Below are 16,979 nucleotides of genomic sequence, written 5' to 3' on the forward strand. Positions count from 1 at the left end.
GGTCAAATATCCTTCCTCCATCCCGGCCTCAGTTTTTCCTCGTTGCTGTATTTTGCTGGGACAGCGATTTATGGCCGCTTTTAGCGCAGGCCGGGGGTGTTTTCCTCTGGGGTGCCGCTGCTCTTCCGAGCCTCCCGTCCTCCCAGCCGCCGGGAGAGGGGACGCGGCCCGCCTCGCACCGCTCCGCCGCTTTATTTTACTGCCACCTACTGGAAAAAATACAATTCTTCTTAAAATTGCCAAGGACGGGGCAGCGGCCTGCGCCCTGCCGACAGCACCGGCCGCGAACGCCTGACAGGAGCTGGCGTGAAGGCCGGGCCTGCTCCCCGCCGGGGCCTGCACCCCCCCCCAAGCCGGGCCGGGGACCCCGCGGCCTCGCCGGGCAAAACGGGGCTTCGGGAGAGGCAGCCCGAGGGGCAGCGTGGGGCTGCGGGCGCGGGGCTGCCCCGCCGGGCCTGCGCCGGGCCCCGGCCCGAACCTTCTGGAGCGGGGCCGCGCGGCGGCGCTGGTTACCACGGCAACGGCGGCGCGCCGCGAGCCCCGGCCCGCCCCGCTCGGCTCGTCACGGCGGCGGCGGCCAGTGGCGGCGCTGGGAGGGGGCACGCGGGGCAGCGGGCGCCGCCGCGAGCGGCCGGCGGGGCAGGCGGCGCTCAGAGCACCGGGAGCCGCAGCCATGTTCGGGGGCCTGGGCCGCTGCTTCGAGGAGGACCCCTTCTTCCGGTGAGGGGCCGGGCCGCGGCCCGGGGCGCCCCGGGGCGGGCTGGCGGCGGCGCCTCCTGGGGCCCCACCGATGGGGGGGCGGTCTGCGAGGGGCGGCCGGGGTGCGTGTGAGGTTCTTCAGGCCGCCGCCGCCTGAAGAAGCGGTTCGAGGTTCTCGTGGCCCCGGAGGACGCGCGTCTGTGCGGGGTTAACCGCCGGTGGGGTTCACAGCCGCGCTCCTCTCGTTACCGAAACAAGCGACCGTGCGGAGGGCCCTTCGGAGCGGTGTCGGGGGTTAAAGTGTTGCCAGGGGGTTTAAGTCACAGAGCCTTGTCTCTCCAGTAACGCTTGTAATCTTTACCGTCTCATAGCGCAGTGAAGAGCTTAATCGTCATTTCATAGTGACACCTACTGAGAAGAAATCTTCACCTCCATGGGTTTGAGTTTCTTGATGTTTTTTCTTCAGTTTTTTAAAAAGTGCTCAGGTGCTGGATGTTCTGGGTTTTCTGGATTTACTTATTTTGGCCACAGACTGCTTCTGAACCCTTGTCAGTGGGCTAACAGATAACGTCACAATCTGTCAGATAAAACCATAATAAAGATAAAAATAAATAATAAATCTGGCAGAGAAAACTGTAATAAAGATAACACCAGGTGTTCTTGCATTAAAGCTTTGCAAATGTGTGTGTGAGGTCAGCAAAAGCAAACTGCCTGTCTCCTTGTGCTGATATCCCGAGTGGACATTGATGCGTTCGCTCAGCAGGTGTGTGGTTTTTTCATGTCTACACCATGAGCACAATAGTAGTGCTCGGGGTAGAGTCTGTCTGTGTATTCAGCTCTGAAATCAGTTTATTTCAACCTAAATCTAAGTAGTGTGTTGTGCAGATGCTTCCCAGGAGTGCTGGGATAGCCAAAATGCTGAAGTACCTAGTCTGGCCCCATTTTACGTCTTTTGCTAGAAACTGTAATCTGTAGCACGTTAAGAATGGGATTGGAGAACTCAGAGGAGCCTGAATGATTTTATTAAGTACCACATCTTTAGAAAAAAAACTCTGTGGAGCTTAATTACAAGCAAAGATAAGCAGTAATGCCTGTGGGTGGACGAGGAAGGGTAAGGCATCAGGCCTTGTGATGTGGGTTTGTTGACTGTATCTCTTAGTTACAGGTTATTCTAGCTGAGGTTGCGTTTGGACTCTTAAAGGAGAATCTACAGCTTAGCTGCAAAAGCACATTCCCAGCGGTGGGATAGCTTCTAAAGCTGTGCAAGAGGGACTAGTACACTTGGTTTCTAGGAATATGCTCACTGTTATAACAACTCATCAGTTATACGCAGGATACACTATGCAGAAAACTTAACTATGCAAATCCTCTGCGTGAAATTAAAATAATAATGGCAATTAAGTCTTGTTTGTAGTAATTTGTAGTGTGCTTTTGAAAGATCAGTTGCTTTCCTCTTGTTTATTCATTTTATTTATTCATTTTTATTGTAGCCACTGATGTAGGTTTAAAATTGTAGGGGAAAAAAAGATTGCAGAAGATAGAGGAAGGGAGTGTGTGTGAAAGAGATGAGAGAGGTTGATATTGAGATTCATTTTTCTTGGCGCTGTCCTTGTAAATCTGTTTTGCATATAGTTAAGGAAATGAGCTTATTACTTCAGATAAGATTAGCTTCCAAAATAGTGTAATAATAGGCTTCTGTTGCTTCACAAGGAGCGAGTTTGCTGAACTGGAAATAGTGCCTGGGTTAAAAGAAATGCCTCTGTCTCTGAGCAGCTGTCCTGGGGGAGCACCAGTCAGTCAGCCAAAATGCTGCCCCGGCCCAGCTGAGTTTCATCCCTACCAGCCTGGACAGGTGCAGAAGTTGTGTCTTCTTTGCCAAGTGCATTTGGCCTCTGTTTTTAGTTTGCCAATGCTCAGCTTTGCTTTTATTGTTCCAGGTGTTATTGCCAGTGTGATTCTGCACCTTCAGGCTTACATAACTTCCTAATTAAAAAAAGTGCATGTAATACGAAGTGCAGTTTTTCAAAAATAATAAACTGAATTTATTGTTGGAGGACACATTTTTCAACTGACCAGAAACATACACTGACGTGAGGAGTAACATTGTACTTCTACTATAACACCGTGAAAGGTTTCAGCTGGAACACAGAGCCTTAAATTTGGAGCTTAAACCTGAGTCATACAAGAACGTACCAAGTGAGATGCATGTCAGTGAAGATCCTCGCTTGCGTGTGTGTTAGCACCGTCAGCCTTTTTAATGTCTCTTTCTCCACACAGTAGACGTACTTGTTTGAGACTGTAACAGTCTCAGAGGCTGGACATTTTTGTTCCCTTTATTGCTCCCTGCAAACACCTGAATGTCAGGTGAAGGTCAGATTAGCTACTCATTAGATAAAATTCTGTTACTGCAGAATAGTGGAACAACAAATGTATAAATCGTTTGTCTCCATTCAGGACATAATTTTGAAAATTACTTGTGGTGCTTAACATGTGAAGGGCACAAATTCTGGGTGCAAAACCCTTATAGAACCCCCTTTCTTTTTCCACATCACTTTTATGGTGTAATAGTGCAAAGTGTGCAGAAATCACGTCTGTTTCAGCAAAAGTATCTTTTTCTCCCCTTCTAAAAAAGGTCAGATTTTAAGTCAAACGTGATCAATGGTAATTAGAGTGCTCTTCACCTGTTGCCCTCCTATAAAATCCGATTTGAACAAAGAATTTAGGATCTTGCATTCTGTACTGGAGAGACTTTGACTTGTTAAATTATATATATATGTTTTGTAAGGGTGACATGTTCCTTTTGTAGTTATGGTTTGTGTTTCAGTCACCAGAGGTGTTATTTGTGTTTTGATAACCAAACCTATCTGAAGTTTGTGGTGTCAAAGTGGATTTGATGGAAGTACGCATCCCTCATCTTGTGCAGTGACTTTTTCCAGCTGTTCTTCATCCTGTGGAAAGTGAGGGGACACTTGCTGTGCACCAGCTGCTTATCACATCAGGGCTGAATTTAAAGCTAGCAGTCACGTGAGTGGGGTAGATTAGGGTCTGCTTAATAACAGTGGTCAAACTGTATCTCAGCTACTATAAAGGTCTGTTTGCTCTCGAGGGAGTTAAGTATGTGCGTAGCTTAAAGGGACATTGTTGGGTTAAAAAACCTTATTTGAAAATTAATCCAGTGTTATGTTTGTAATCTTATCTCTTTTTCACTTAAAAGGAAAAAAATTAAATGCAACTTTGGCACAAGAGGAGAGTACAAAGCGAAGAGGTCAAAGCGGCCACGTGGTGTGGAAAGTAGTTTTCATGGGACTGGAGATAAGGGGTGGGGAGAATAGAAAAGCTGTCCAGGAGACTTTCCAGAGATGATTGGGTATGGAAGGAGTCAGAGGAACAACCTGAAGCTTTTCTTCATGGAGGCATGAGATGTCATGGGAAAGGTTGCGGTGTCCTGGAGAGGGGTGTGAGGAGTCTGGGGAGGGCCAGGAAATTGATAGGAAGATGAGGTGGTATTAAGTCTAAGTAAACATACCTGGGAAATTACTGTTAATGTTAATCAAGTGGCTTTCAGCGGAATAGCAAAGGGGAAAACTTGACTGGACGTGAAGGGAGGAAATGAAGCATGTTTTTTGTATGAAGTAATAATTTGTAGCCTTGGACCACAGACAACAGTACTGACCACATACTGTGCTTATGACAAAACCATATTTTGCTCCTCTTTTGGCCTCAGTCTGGAATATTTAGTTCTTGTCCAAATTAGAGAATGCAAAGAATTAAGTAAGTAATAATGGAGAGCAACTTCAGTAATGTTTTACCTGCAAGCCGAGCGTTGGGATTACTGGTGGCGTTCTGTAGGTTTTTGGAAACAGAGGCTGAGTGTTTAGAAAGACGAGAGAAGAGGGGGAAGACTAACAGGAAAGCAAAAAGCCAGTAAGAACCGTTCTTCTAAGCAGAGAAAAGGGATGCGAGACCATGATTTGTGGAGGGGCGAGGAAAGGGAAGACAAAGATGCAATATAAAGTAAAGGAGGTGGAGCTGGCTTGAATTTAGAGGATGGTGTACACTTTTGAGCACGTGGATCAGGGAGGATGAAAAGTAGAATGGGAGCAGCCAGCAAAATAAATTTGAGGGATGAGGGGGCGAATCTAGTGGGACACAATGAGTTCAGTGAGTAGTGCCGTGCTAAACTTTGGAAGATGAAAGTGAAAAAAGGAGAGAAAATAAATAATTCTTTTAATATCAGGGGTTGGAGGTAGAAGTAGTGATAAATAAAATATAGGTCAGTTTTATATCTCCTGGCAGATAGTAAACATAGGCTGGAGTGAAAGATGGCTGTGAAGGATAGAGTATTTTTGGAAAAGATGAGGAAAGAGAAAAAACAATAGACACCCAAGAGCATAGGAGAGCAATGAAGGCAGCTGAGGAGACAAAAGAACTAAAACACCCAACCAATCTGCGGGATGGGAACAAAAGTGAAAGAAGAGATTGTGAGGAACAGGAGATTGCCCAGTTGGGTCCTTTAAAATAAAGAATTTGAATAAAGAACCGTGTAGAATGATTTAAAAAAATGAGTTTTCAAAATTTCAGAGCCATTTTACATAGCTTGGAATAAACCCCAATGACTTTCTCTGTGAAATACCTCTTTTTCAGCGATCCTTTTGCTGCACACCATGAATACATGCGGCAGATGATGAGAAGCTTTTCTGATCCTTTTGGACGCGATCCATTCCTCAGTGTAACAGATGGTGGGGAGAGAACAGGAGATCGAAGAGCACGCCAGGACTCTCAGGTTGCTCCAAGAGGAAATCGCAGAGTAAGTATTTTCTTAATCTCTAAGGATTGCTACGTGGGATTTACATTTACTGGTAATATAGTTGGCTTCACGTCCCACTTCTGTTAAATTTGGTCCAGTGGAAACAGAGGCCTGGCTCAGCTACTGCAACCCTGGTCAGATTGTTTCATCGCTGAGTAAAACGTGAATAATACCTCTCTTGGTTCCTTAATGGCCTATTGTTTAAGCATTTATTACTTAACAGTGACAAACTTGTTTCTGTATGTTATTGAACACTGAGTATACAAAATTTAATGAAACAAACTAAACATTTGTCAAATGCTTGGTTTAATAAATATTAAATATTTCTGTTGCAGAAAGGTATTAAAAATGTCCAAAGCCAGAGCCTTCTCTGAACACTTATTTCCTTTTTATGCTAGCTTTACTTAAAAAGTTACCTGGATATGTTTATGCCTTCACTCTGCACTTTGGTATCTTGTGTCTAGTTATTTATGTTAGCTTGATTTAACACAAACCCGTGTTTCAGCCACCTAAATAGTGTATACACAGATATTTGAAACCCTGCTTCAACTCTGCAACTGTGAATAAAGGCTTTGCATTCTGTATTTGGTCTGATCCTTAATGTTTCCTCTAGATATAAGACTGTAAGAATTAAAGATCAGGGAAATTGATATGAAACCTAGTATTTACCACCTGAAACTGAGAAGTTGGCACTGTTTTACATAAAGTATCTTCTCAACTCTGTGGGCATGCAGAACAACTATATGTTATGCTTCTGTAGCTAAACCTTATCTAATTGCTGGATTTAGAAAGGTTATATGTTTGAAGTTGGTTCCTTTCCCTCCACCAGGCTAAATATTTTGCAGCTGAATGATCTTTTACTTTAATGAATCACATTTGATTTAAAAAAAGCAGTTGGAAGACAAAGGGCAGATTACAAGGGCTAGTGGAACTCAGCCAGATTTGGTGGTGGTTGTTCAAACCTAGATAGTTAGAGCTTAATAAACAGAGCTGGAACAGGGACTGTCACAAGTCAAAAGGGTAACTGTCAGATTCTTTCCTCCCTGCTCATACGTTGCCAGTTAGTTTCAAATATAGATGTTGCTGTATCTAATTAGGGCACGATCTCTCCTCTGCTGAAGCAGATTCTTAGGCCTTGGTTCAGTAGATGCATAAAAACAGATCAGACTTCTCTTTCCTTTAGAAAAAGAATATGTTAAACCTTACCCTAATATCTTGGGGGTTTGTATCCCTTGTTCTTGGCAGTGAGGGATAAATGTGAGGCATAGAAAACCTTTATCTGTGGTTACAGAAAGGAGTTGAAGGTGCTGAGTTATTTTGATAAGCACAGAAGAATTCTCCATCTGCTAAAATCTTTCCAGTATCTTTTGATCTTCCTCATGTTTCACCTAAGAGTTGTCACAGAAGACTCAGCACTGATTACTCGAGCCTTGCAGTAGTCTCAAACTGTTTCTACTGTTTTCCCTCCAGAAATGATTCAAACACATTAAATAATTAGATTTTTATGTAGGAAAATATGGATATCTTTACTACCATGTGAAATACACTTTGTTAGGATTACCTAGTGATTACTGATATCGTAACTCTAAGTTTAAGTAAGCTGTAGGATGCCTAAAACTGCTTCACAAGGGGCAGAATTTGTTGCAACGCCTCAATGTGCATCAATACAGCATTCAAATTTGAGAATGGTCTTCCTTTCTCAGGCAGGTTTGCAGTGTCAGGTTTTAGCCTTTTGGAAGGAGGGAGGGAAGGAGAAGGAAAGGATGTGAGCAGGAGGAAGAGGGTAAAACACCTTAAGAGACACTGTCATTTGGTTTTGTTTGGGTAGCTGATGGTCCTATATATTAGGCAACTATTTAACAGCTTTTAGCATGTATTATAAAACAAAGAGTTTATAAACTTCTTATGACTAACAACTTTATTTCTGAGGATATCCTTTTGCACTTGATATATATAGAAAAATACATCCTTTTTCTGTCACTACATATTAGAACTGCAATTGAAAGAGTTCATAAAGGTGTTTAAGAATCGGATTCCTTCCTTTTGTACTTTATTGTAAAGTGTTTGGTGCTTCTGTCTAACCCGTCATTCTTTAGGTAGGCTTTTATATAACTCTCCAATCTTAGTTTCCTGGAAACATCAATTTGTTTTCCAGCATCTCATTGCCCTGTCATAGAGGGATATTCAATATCAGTTGGTCAAACAGGAACTGTATTTGCTGGTGTTTATAGCTACATCTATTTATACAACTGCAGAAGAATATAATTTGCTCATGAGGGATTTGTCTTCGGGTGGTTCTGTGTATGATGATAGATTTGCCTACAACTTCTTTGCAGTGACCTTTGAAACTGCTGACAAGTTAGACTTCATCTTGTTTACCGCAAGGGATGTATGGATATTTTAGAGAAATATCTTTTATATTTACATTAATCTCTTGTAATACATAAAGAGTGCTTGTGAACAGGTCAGCTGCATCACTTCATTTTTTAAGCTCTAAAATTGTATGCCAGCCTTCTGAAATTTAATTACATAAATTTACATTAAAGGGACTTTTGATTTGTTGATTTTAATCAACTTTCAGTGATGGAGTTCTGTTGCATGAGTAGAAGGAAGTGTTTTCAGAGAAGTGGGTGACGTCTGAAGCACTGTGCCATGTTTTAAATAATCTTAGTACAAAGGTTGCTACGGTACACAAATGTTTCTCAGCTTCTAGCTTTAAGTGCTTCTGGTACATACATATGAATATGACTTATTAAAAGTGATGACAGCTATTGCTTTCCAATATAATTAGTAGAAATATATTACTTCTCTAATTGCTTCACATTATATTGTCATGGCACACTATAAATTGCCAGGGTCCTCTTGAGTAACTGTCTTTATTTGATCAGAAATGTTTAGTATCACCTGCTGAAAGGGCACTAGGTACTTCTGTGTCTGATAACAGGTACAATAACTAAAAGACAATGGTCCTTTTTCTTCCAGGCAACAAGCTACTCCCTCATGCCCTTTGCAGGCTTTGGTAGAGTGGTTAGTATCCCAGGAGCAATGATCCTTGTAGCTCTGGCTGATATGTGCGTGCTGTCTGCATAACTAAAGCATGGACAAAGGCTGGTTTCAGTGTGCTTGCAAACTGCTTTTGTTGGTGTTTAGATACATGGAACAATATAATTCAAGAAAGATTTTTTTTTTTTTTAATTATTAATTTTTTTATTAAATGAAAATGCAAGGGTAGACTAAATATGCTGATACCAAGATTGGAAAAGTTACTACTTAGCAGCTGGCTTTTCTACTAGGTGATGTATCTGCTGGTGTTTGATTTATGATGGATATGAATGAAATAATCCCTGGAGAGAGACTCCAAACGTTGAGTGCTGCCTGTAGCAGCTTGGAGCGTGTTTGCGGGTGTGATACTGGTCACAGCTAAGACAGGCCAGCTTCTGGAGACAGAATTTCCCCTGGAACTGGGCTTGGAATGGTTTTCAGCTGTAGTTTTTTGGGGGTCTGGAATATCTTGTAAAATATCTGTAAAAAGTACCTGAGGAAAAAAGAAGTAGCTTAGAGAGTGGCTCTTACTTGCAGAGCAGATAAAAATAAACACGAGTCTTTGAATTTTCAGATCTACAAGTGTTACTTGTTTAATCCTCTTCTGCAGAAGCACAAATTGGCAGCTTGCTGTATTAACTGCCCAGGCGATGCTTTTCCTCCCCCCACCCAATCTATGGCATGTAATTCCGTAGGTACATGATTACTACGTAATGTCACTGGTCAGTGTCCAGGTTTCTAACTGTAGAAGGCAGTTTTCTGCAGTTACTTAACCTTGCAATGATTTGATGCCCTAAATTGTCTATAATTCTTGCCCAGAGGTTTTGATAGCCCTTAAGGATTCAGTTTTCTTGCTACTTAAGAAACAAATTGAAGATTTTCTGTAGTTGAAATTTACTTAGTTTTATGCTTAAACTGCAGATTTTATTTTTAAACTTTTAAATACATAGCTACTTAAATGAATTTATTTAAATTTAATTTTATCTTTCCAGTAGTTGGAGGAACATGAGATGTTTGCTGTTGTAATTAGCATCCTGGTGTTTCACAGCACCTTGGCAGTGCAAAGGGCTGCTGTGTGCAACCCAGCATCCTGCCTCTTGCCAAAGCTGCTGGGTTTTGCTGAGCCCTGGAGCTGTTTTGCCTGCTCTTCTCGTGGCCTCATACCTGTGGGCCAGAGCGTGGTGGTGGCCCAGCTGCTGGCCTGGGAAGCAGCTAGGCGTGCACGTGTCTAGAAGCTCACCAACCAACTCCAGCTAGAGCTGCTCGTGTCGGAAACCAGGCAGCCCAGTAGGGAGTGTGAACGGGTCTTGAGGACAAGCTTGTAGTAGGAGGGGAAAGGCATGGTGAAAATCATATTTATCATCACCACCTGCTGCACTGGAGAGGAGCCCAGAGGAGGATGCTCATTTGGGACAGCATTGCTGTTTCCCAGATGGTCACTTAGGAGAGTTCACCCTGTCACTACTTTCTGTCTTTCTATTTTTTTGGTTTGGTTTGTTTTCTTCCAAAGGTGGCTTTGGTCATATGGGCAGTATGCTGTCAGCTACAGATCCTACTAATAAAATTCTGTGCATGTAAACCTTAGGAGCTATCCTTTGTGCAACACTGGATCTTCTGCTTTTGTGTAAAAATAATGAATTAATCTTTTGTTGAATATAGCATCAAGTAATTAAGCTGCCATTAAAATATCAAGTTATGGTTCCCTGATTTTCCACGCTGCCCCTTTATGGGTGACGTACGCTGCTTCTGCAGAGGAACAGCTATGTCTGCTGGGATGCTTTTTCAGCGTGATTCCATATGCATTAAGGGATTTGCATAATAGAGATCATTTGATCTTCGGTAGATTATAAGGCATGGAGGGTCATATGGTACTTTTTACAGCAGAAGCTAGTTAGGTTAGAAGGTATATGAAAATATCTTATAAATTGGCCGCCATATGGGCTTATTTTGACATTTGAGTGTCAAATTCACTTCTGTCTTTCTAGTATCTCCCATTTAACAATCAAGCTCCCCATGCTAGCTTTCAGTTTTGAAAAGATGCATTTTGGCTTGTCTGTGTCTATGAATTGCAGTCTGTGAAAACCTTTTTGATAGCCTGATTTGCATTAAAAAAATGCATGTGAAGAAACAGCCTCAGAACTTAGAAGACTTTGTTTTCATTTTAATGTCTTTTCTTTTAGCAGGATGCGGGTTTTGGGGAACCTTTTTATGCAATGGACAGGATGATGTCAAATATGAGAAACAGTATGCTGGAAATGCAAAGAAACTTTGTAAGTTGAAAAAAAATTGTTCTAAAATTAATGGCATTGGAGAATGACAGTTGCTTAAAATATGACTCGGAAAGTCCTGCCAAGAAAAAGGTGACTAGTCTCAAGCAGATAGTAAGAATTTTTTTATTTTTCCTGATTTTGTTATATCGTGGTTATAATTCTGTATGCTGTCACTGATTATTTGCTAACAACAGTACTTTAAATGTATGCTCCATTCTCTAGGGGTTAGAGCTGCTGTGAGTTATCTGGTCTCTGGCTGTTGCCAGAGCTGACACCTTAAGCAAAGGAGCAGTTTAAAGTGTTACTGGACACTTAAAACCAACAAAACCACAAACACCTACATGCCACCCTGCATATAGACTTTCCTCTGATTTTATTTTCAGTGCTGCACCTTTCTTCTTTCCTCACTGTCTTTGAAGGTAACACCGATACCTATTAAGTGTTGCTGAGTATATTTACTGTGTTTTACTGGCCTTGTAAAATGGCTTGTGACTGTTGTTGCTCAAGTCCTGTTTCACCTGAACTCTTTACACACCTTATTATATGGTGTGCATGTAGTGTATGTGGCAACACTAATGTTATAGGTTGTATCTTCATTACTGAACTAAACTATGCCAGGGCAAACGTTTGAGCAGTTGCTTATTGCTGCCCATGCTTTTTATTTATTGTTGTTTTTCCTGGCGTGGGGAGACCTGTGGCCAGACAAGGCTAGGACAAAGGTGAGGGCATGTCAAATGCCAGGGTCTCTTCCCAATAGGCCATACCCGTGGTGCCAGGACTGAGGGTTAATTTTTCAGAGAGGTATTCTTTTTCATAACGATTAGATAGCCTCAGAATGTAGGAAGTACCTATTATCCACAAGTGTTAACTTTTATTAATAAGTCTGCATCGCTTGTAGGGTGACCTGTCTGTCAATCCAGATGGCCACACATTCAGCTCCTCCTCCGTGATGACATACTCCAAAAGAGGGGATGAACCACCAAAAGTGTTCCAAGCTTCAGCTCAGACACGCACAGCTCCAGGAGGTGTAAGTAGTCCTGAGCTGCAGCAAAAAGGTGGTGTGTAATTATGAGAATCTAAGTTCATCTATACCAAACCACAGTTTCCTTCAGGTTCTTTTTACTGGAGACAGTTACTCTTATAATTTAGAAAAATATATGTCTGTTTAAATATTCCTCTATATTAAAGGCTTCTTAAGCTAAAGTGCTGTTTTCTTCCTTGTAATTTGTATGCCTCTAAGTATACATCTAAATAAATTGTATGCCTATCAAAGACTGGAATAATTGAGTGCCAGAACAGCTGATTTTTCAAGTTGGTCTCCAATGTCTTTCTCCTTGCTGTAATTAATCCTCTCCTTGTACATTTAAAAGTCTGTCTAAAACGTAAGACAGCAAGAGACAGTCTATTTATGCAAAACTTGGCTTCAAATCATCGCCTTTACTCGAGCGCTTTTAAACGCTTGCGTAACACTTCAGCTGAAGATGCCCTTTCATTGACTTCCTTGCAGCTGTTGCCTCTAATTCTGCGAAGAAATTTGAATTTGAATTTGAACCCTGAAGCAGGGTTCATGAAAGACTATATGTGACCAGTAAAGGCCGTTGAGCATGATTGGCTGTGGGATATGTTCAAGCTCAAGCAGACACTCAGTTATCAAAAAGGTTCTAATAATATACCTGTGAACACAGCGATAAGTGGTTGCCTGGGTTTCAAGCCAGTCAACATGACAACCTAGTAATTAGTTGTCCCTTCATGTTGAGAATATTGGCATCGGCTGTTACTCAGTCTGTTGTCAAGTAGAACGTTGAAGACTTGTCTGCATGTAGTATATTTAGACTAAGCTTTTTTTTCCCCCAACAACTAATATCCAGTATGTACGTTACTTAAGAAGCTTTTGGTGTTCTTGTTTAATCTTCCTGTCTGTTGGCAAAAAGAAAATAGACTTGATCTGTGCTTTGTTGATGTATTTTCAGCCAAGACAGTAAATGAGAATATTGGAAAAGCCTGTAAAGCCTAATTTTTTCAAAAGAAAGACATAAAACCTTTCGGGAAGAAAACTGGATTTTTTTAAACTTTTTTAACTTCTTTTTTTTTGGTTGGAAGGACACTTACTTCCCTTTTTTGTACAGGTTAAGGAGACAAGAAAAGCACTTAAGGATTCTGAAAGTGGACTGGAAAAAATGGCTATTGGTCATCATATTCATGATCGTGCCCATGTCATTAAAAAATCAAAGAACAGGAAGACTGGGGATGAAGAAATGAACCAAGAATTCATCAACCTGGATGAAGGTATGTCTTTTTATGCAGTTCACTAATGGGCTTTACACTGTTTCACATACCAATTCTGAAGTTCCAGCTTGAGACTGTTTTTCAGACAGTTGAAAGTCTGCAAATCACATTTCCTTCGTTGATATAAATTTGCACAACCTAAATTAAAGTAACCAGTTAGACTGGACGATGTTGTGTTATAATGCCATTGGTACTGTTGGCCTATACAACAGCTGCTCATATTTGAAAGTGCTTTTAATGATGCTTCATGGTTTCAAACAAACTTTTAACAGAATTTTACTATTTGCTGTGTGGGGTTTTTTTTGTGGCTGATATAAAATACATATTTAAGAGATGCGTGGTTAAATGTGCATATACTTTTACAACGCAGTGACTTTCAGATTTTTGTATTTTTATCTTCCAAACGTAAGCCTACAGGCAATAAACATTTAGTTGTCTTTTACAGATCCCTTAGAAATAGTTTGCAGGTCATGTCATGGACCACAAATTTAAAAAACACTGTTCAAAAAACCTGATTTTCATTACATTTATTAAAAATAAAAAGTAAACTTTAACTTTTTCAGCTGAGGCCCAGAACTTTGATGAAGAGTGGCAGAAAGAGGTTATGAAGTTCAAGCCATCTAGAACCAGATGCACTTCAGAAGTTCCAAAATACAGAAGTATTCATCACATACCCAAGGAAGATGGATTAAGAAGGTAAAAATAGTCTCCTACAGAATAAGGAAATACTAGCAGCGGAATGAAAATTCAATTCTGAAGCAATCTGTTCATGGACAAACAATGCTTACCAGCAATGTGAGGAGAAATAGCATGTTCTATTCCTTCTTTTCTCATGATGCCACGATAAACAGTGAAAGGCAGGATTTTGTTGACTAAATTTTGAGGAAATTTAGTATTTCTGACTTTGAAAATTACTTAATGAATCAATAGGCTAAAATGGCGAGTGTTTTTTTCTAGAGAAACGTGCCAGTGCTCTTAGCTCAACTGTGTACAAACGTCGTAGTTGCCCCCACAGCATTAAACTGGGTTAGTCACGTTAAGGTATAATCCATATTGAGGGCGAGGTTGATCTGTTCTCTTGGGTGAAAGGAAAGGCACCTTCTGTATAGTTGGAGACAGACACATCCCTCTCTTCAGGGTTAGACTTGAAATGAGACCTCTCCTAATCCTAAAATGGGGAGGTCTGTATAGGAATGAGGACTTTGTAAATGCAGGAGCTCCCCTGCATAGACTGCTAACTGCCAAGCTCCAGGTTTTTTCCTCTCCTGTTGACGTAGTGTCAGTGGACGTTGTGATGCCTTTATCAGTTGGATGTTTGGTAGAGAGTGCTACAGAAGGGAAATACTCCTCTTTAGTAAACTACACAGAGTGCTTTCCCTTCGGCACCTTGTCAGTTCTAGAGGTTTATTACAGAGGCTACTTCAGCTTCAAGTTCAGTTTTCAAACTCAGTTTCTTCTCATCAAGTGTGCAAGATGAGGAAACAGTCCAACTCCACGCTGGTAACAATGGAAGTCGTTTTGAAGGGAGAGTCAAATCTGTTTTACAGCCAAAATAACTATACCTCCACATAAGTAATTACTAAATGTGTATTCCCCCACCCCTGTATTGTATGGTGGTTGTGATTTTTTTGTTTGTTTCTTTCAGAGAGAAACCACCTGCAGTTGTGGGTTCCAGGGAGCCCAGAGCTTCTCTGGAGGATCTCAGTGTGAAAGGAACACACGTCCCCATCAAAAGCAGCAAAAAATAAATTGCTTCCATTCTCCATTTGAATGGAGGTTCTGCAGAGAAGATAATGGTGCTGCATTGCTTATGTTCATATAAGTATACACGTATATATGACCAATCTCTGTTAGTATTGTGTTAGTAAGTATTAGCGTGCCTTGCTACTCCGATCTTCTGACAACTGAATGTTCTTTAAAACTTCAGATCCCTGGTTAAACCATCTAGTTTCAGTGAGTTAAAAAAACATCAATTTTCCACTTTAAAAGCACTTTCATGGATTATCACTAATTCTATTTAAAAAAAAAAAAAAAGCTTTGATTTGCAAGATTTTTCTGCTACAACTGCACCAGTCTCAGACTTTTATGAAGTCTGGTAGTGCAACTACTTTTTCCCACTCTCTATGACTTGCACAGAACGTAAACTCTCATTTTATTCTGCGTGGCTGAAATAACTGTTAATTTTCTAGGTGATACAGCAATTAATAGCAATTTGAATACACTATAGCCACTATTTATCTCTCTCTGTCTTTAAAAACATACTGTAAATTGTTGCAGAATCCCCAGATTCACCTTGATTTAACATGAAGAAGGATGAGTGGAAATACTGAAATGACAAATACTTTAAATAAGTTTTAGTTTATTAGCATTCTTATGTTCATAAGCTGTGCTTGCATCTCTTGTGTCCTGTGCCTAGGCTATCAGTTTCGTATTTCTGATCCTTGGTGTGTTTCCATTGGAGGTGGATGTAGGATGACCCTAAATCTAACACTTGATCTCCCTTGACGTTGTTGTTATTGTTTGGTTAGAGTCTGATGCTCTAGAGAAAAGCCAACTCTGTGATGGCAAACAGGAAAGGTCTTTTGTGTTAAAGTGTGAAGTTTGTGTGCTGTTTTGTTACGCAGAATTGATCCCCATGTGGTAGCATAAATAATTTCTATAGTGTGGCAGCGTTAGTGCTATAGCATGTATTTCAAGGCTAAAACATGATAGTGTAGCCTTAAAAAAGACACTATTTATATGATCAAAGAAAATAGGTTTAGTAAGTTAAGATTTATATTTGTTTGGCCAAAAAGGAAATGGCCTTTAAATCCTATCTGTCTGCAGATTCCCCAGATTATTTAATTCTATGTTTGTTAATGTGCAAAAATAATCAAAAGTACTTCTGTAAACTCTGACAAGGGAAGGACAATTGTTTATTTGCTTGTTTAATGCAACGGTCTCTTCCTATTACTGGAGCAAATGCTACTGGCAGTAAGTTTTTGCTACTGACCCGTTCTACGAGCAGTCGAGGTAAGGGGGTGGCAACAGGACAGGCTGATATCACTGTCAAGCTTGCCAGAGGATGTCTGCCACAGCCCTGACAAAGGATGCTCTTACTCTTCTTAAAAAGTGAGAGTACAACTCTAGGGCCTGATCTTCCATGCTGTGAAGACAACATCAATTTTGCAATTAATGTCACTGAGAATGTAAGGCTGTGGAGGCATTTTCCAGGTATGTCACTTAAATTTCCCAGTAATAAACAGCAGAAAAGTTTTTCATGTTGTAACTTCAGAAGAAATCTTTGAGAGATGCTGCTGTTTAACAGAAAATAGTATTCATCTGACAACTTGTATTTTTGTCTGTGCTTTACTGAGATAAAAAACCATATACATAATCAATAAAACAAGTACATACTATGGTTTTAAAATAATAGGGGAAAGAGGGTAATAGTCATTACAGGTTACTTTGCTATGCAAAAAAATGTTCTAAAATGTAACGCAAAAGCAGCTGTTCTACGTAGAAACATCTGAAACTAATTCTTTAATAAAGTTATTTATTATTTACAGTTATTGTTTGGCTTACTGTACATCACAGAATGACTTGTGCATTATTTATTTGGGGCTGCTTTGAAACATTCTTATGTGTGACACCGACAGCAACACAATGAGGGGAAGTATGCCCCTCAGTTTCCAGAATGAAAACATGCATTTAGCACAAAAAAAGTTTGCTAGAAGGAAACAGGGGGGGTGGGACTGGAATAGGGTGAGGGCCAGGCTCTTCCCCTGCTTCAGAACTGCCCTTGGTGTCCTCTCTGGAGTGAAAGACTCTTCCTGGTGCAATCCTAATAGTGGGGGTGGTTTTTTATGGAGGTATATGCTCTAGCTTCCCCGAGC

The 16,979-nt window shown here is 40.9% G+C and overlaps 1 protein-coding gene across 3 annotated transcripts; it reads left to right on the forward strand.

The window, feature by feature from the left end:
- The first annotated feature begins 608 nt into the window (after positions 1 to 608).
- MLF1 (myeloid leukemia factor 1) lies at positions 609 to 16,651 on the forward strand. Of its 3 annotated transcripts, none has more exons than XM_068406381.1 (8): positions 609 to 720; positions 5,344 to 5,506; positions 8,489 to 8,533; positions 10,732 to 10,818; positions 11,717 to 11,845; positions 12,945 to 13,104; positions 13,668 to 13,800; positions 14,750 to 16,651. In XM_068406381.1, exons 1-8 carry the CDS (start codon positions 674 to 676, stop codon positions 14,850 to 14,852), a joined length of 867 nt encoding a protein of 288 aa, XP_068262482.1. In that variant the 5' UTR covers positions 609 to 673; the 3' UTR covers positions 14,853 to 16,651. The 3 variants fall into 3 exon arrangements, with proteins under 3 accessions (XP_068262482.1, XP_068262483.1, XP_068262481.1); XM_068406380.1 differs by having other exon boundaries at positions 610 to 720; positions 10,729 to 10,818; XM_068406382.1 differs by lacking the exon at positions 8,489 to 8,533 and having other exon boundaries at positions 10,729 to 10,818.
- The last annotated feature ends 328 nt before the right edge of the window (positions 16,652 to 16,979 follow it).

The sequence above is a fragment of the Nyctibius grandis genome, chromosome 8 (assembly GCF_013368605.1).
Source record: "Nyctibius grandis isolate bNycGra1 chromosome 8, bNycGra1.pri, whole genome shotgun sequence".
Lineage (NCBI taxonomy): Eukaryota > Metazoa > Chordata > Aves > Nyctibiiformes > Nyctibiidae > Nyctibius > Nyctibius grandis.

What these genes read in the sequence shown, in the direction of transcription:
- MLF1 (XM_068406380.1), top strand. Translation starts at nt 674, where the DNA reads ATGTTCGGGGGCCTGGGCCGCTGCTTCGAGGAGGACCCCTTCTTCCG. An exon ending in GAGGAGGACCCCTTCTTCCG is followed by an intron (nt 721 to 5,343) that starts GTGAGGGGCCGG and finishes CCTCTTTTTCAG; the next exon opens with CGATCCTTTTGCTGCACACC. An exon ending in TTGCAGGCTTTGGTAGAGTG is followed by an intron (nt 8,534 to 10,728) that starts GTTAGTATCCCA and finishes CTTTTCTTTTAG; the next exon opens with CAGGATGCGGGTTTTGGGGA.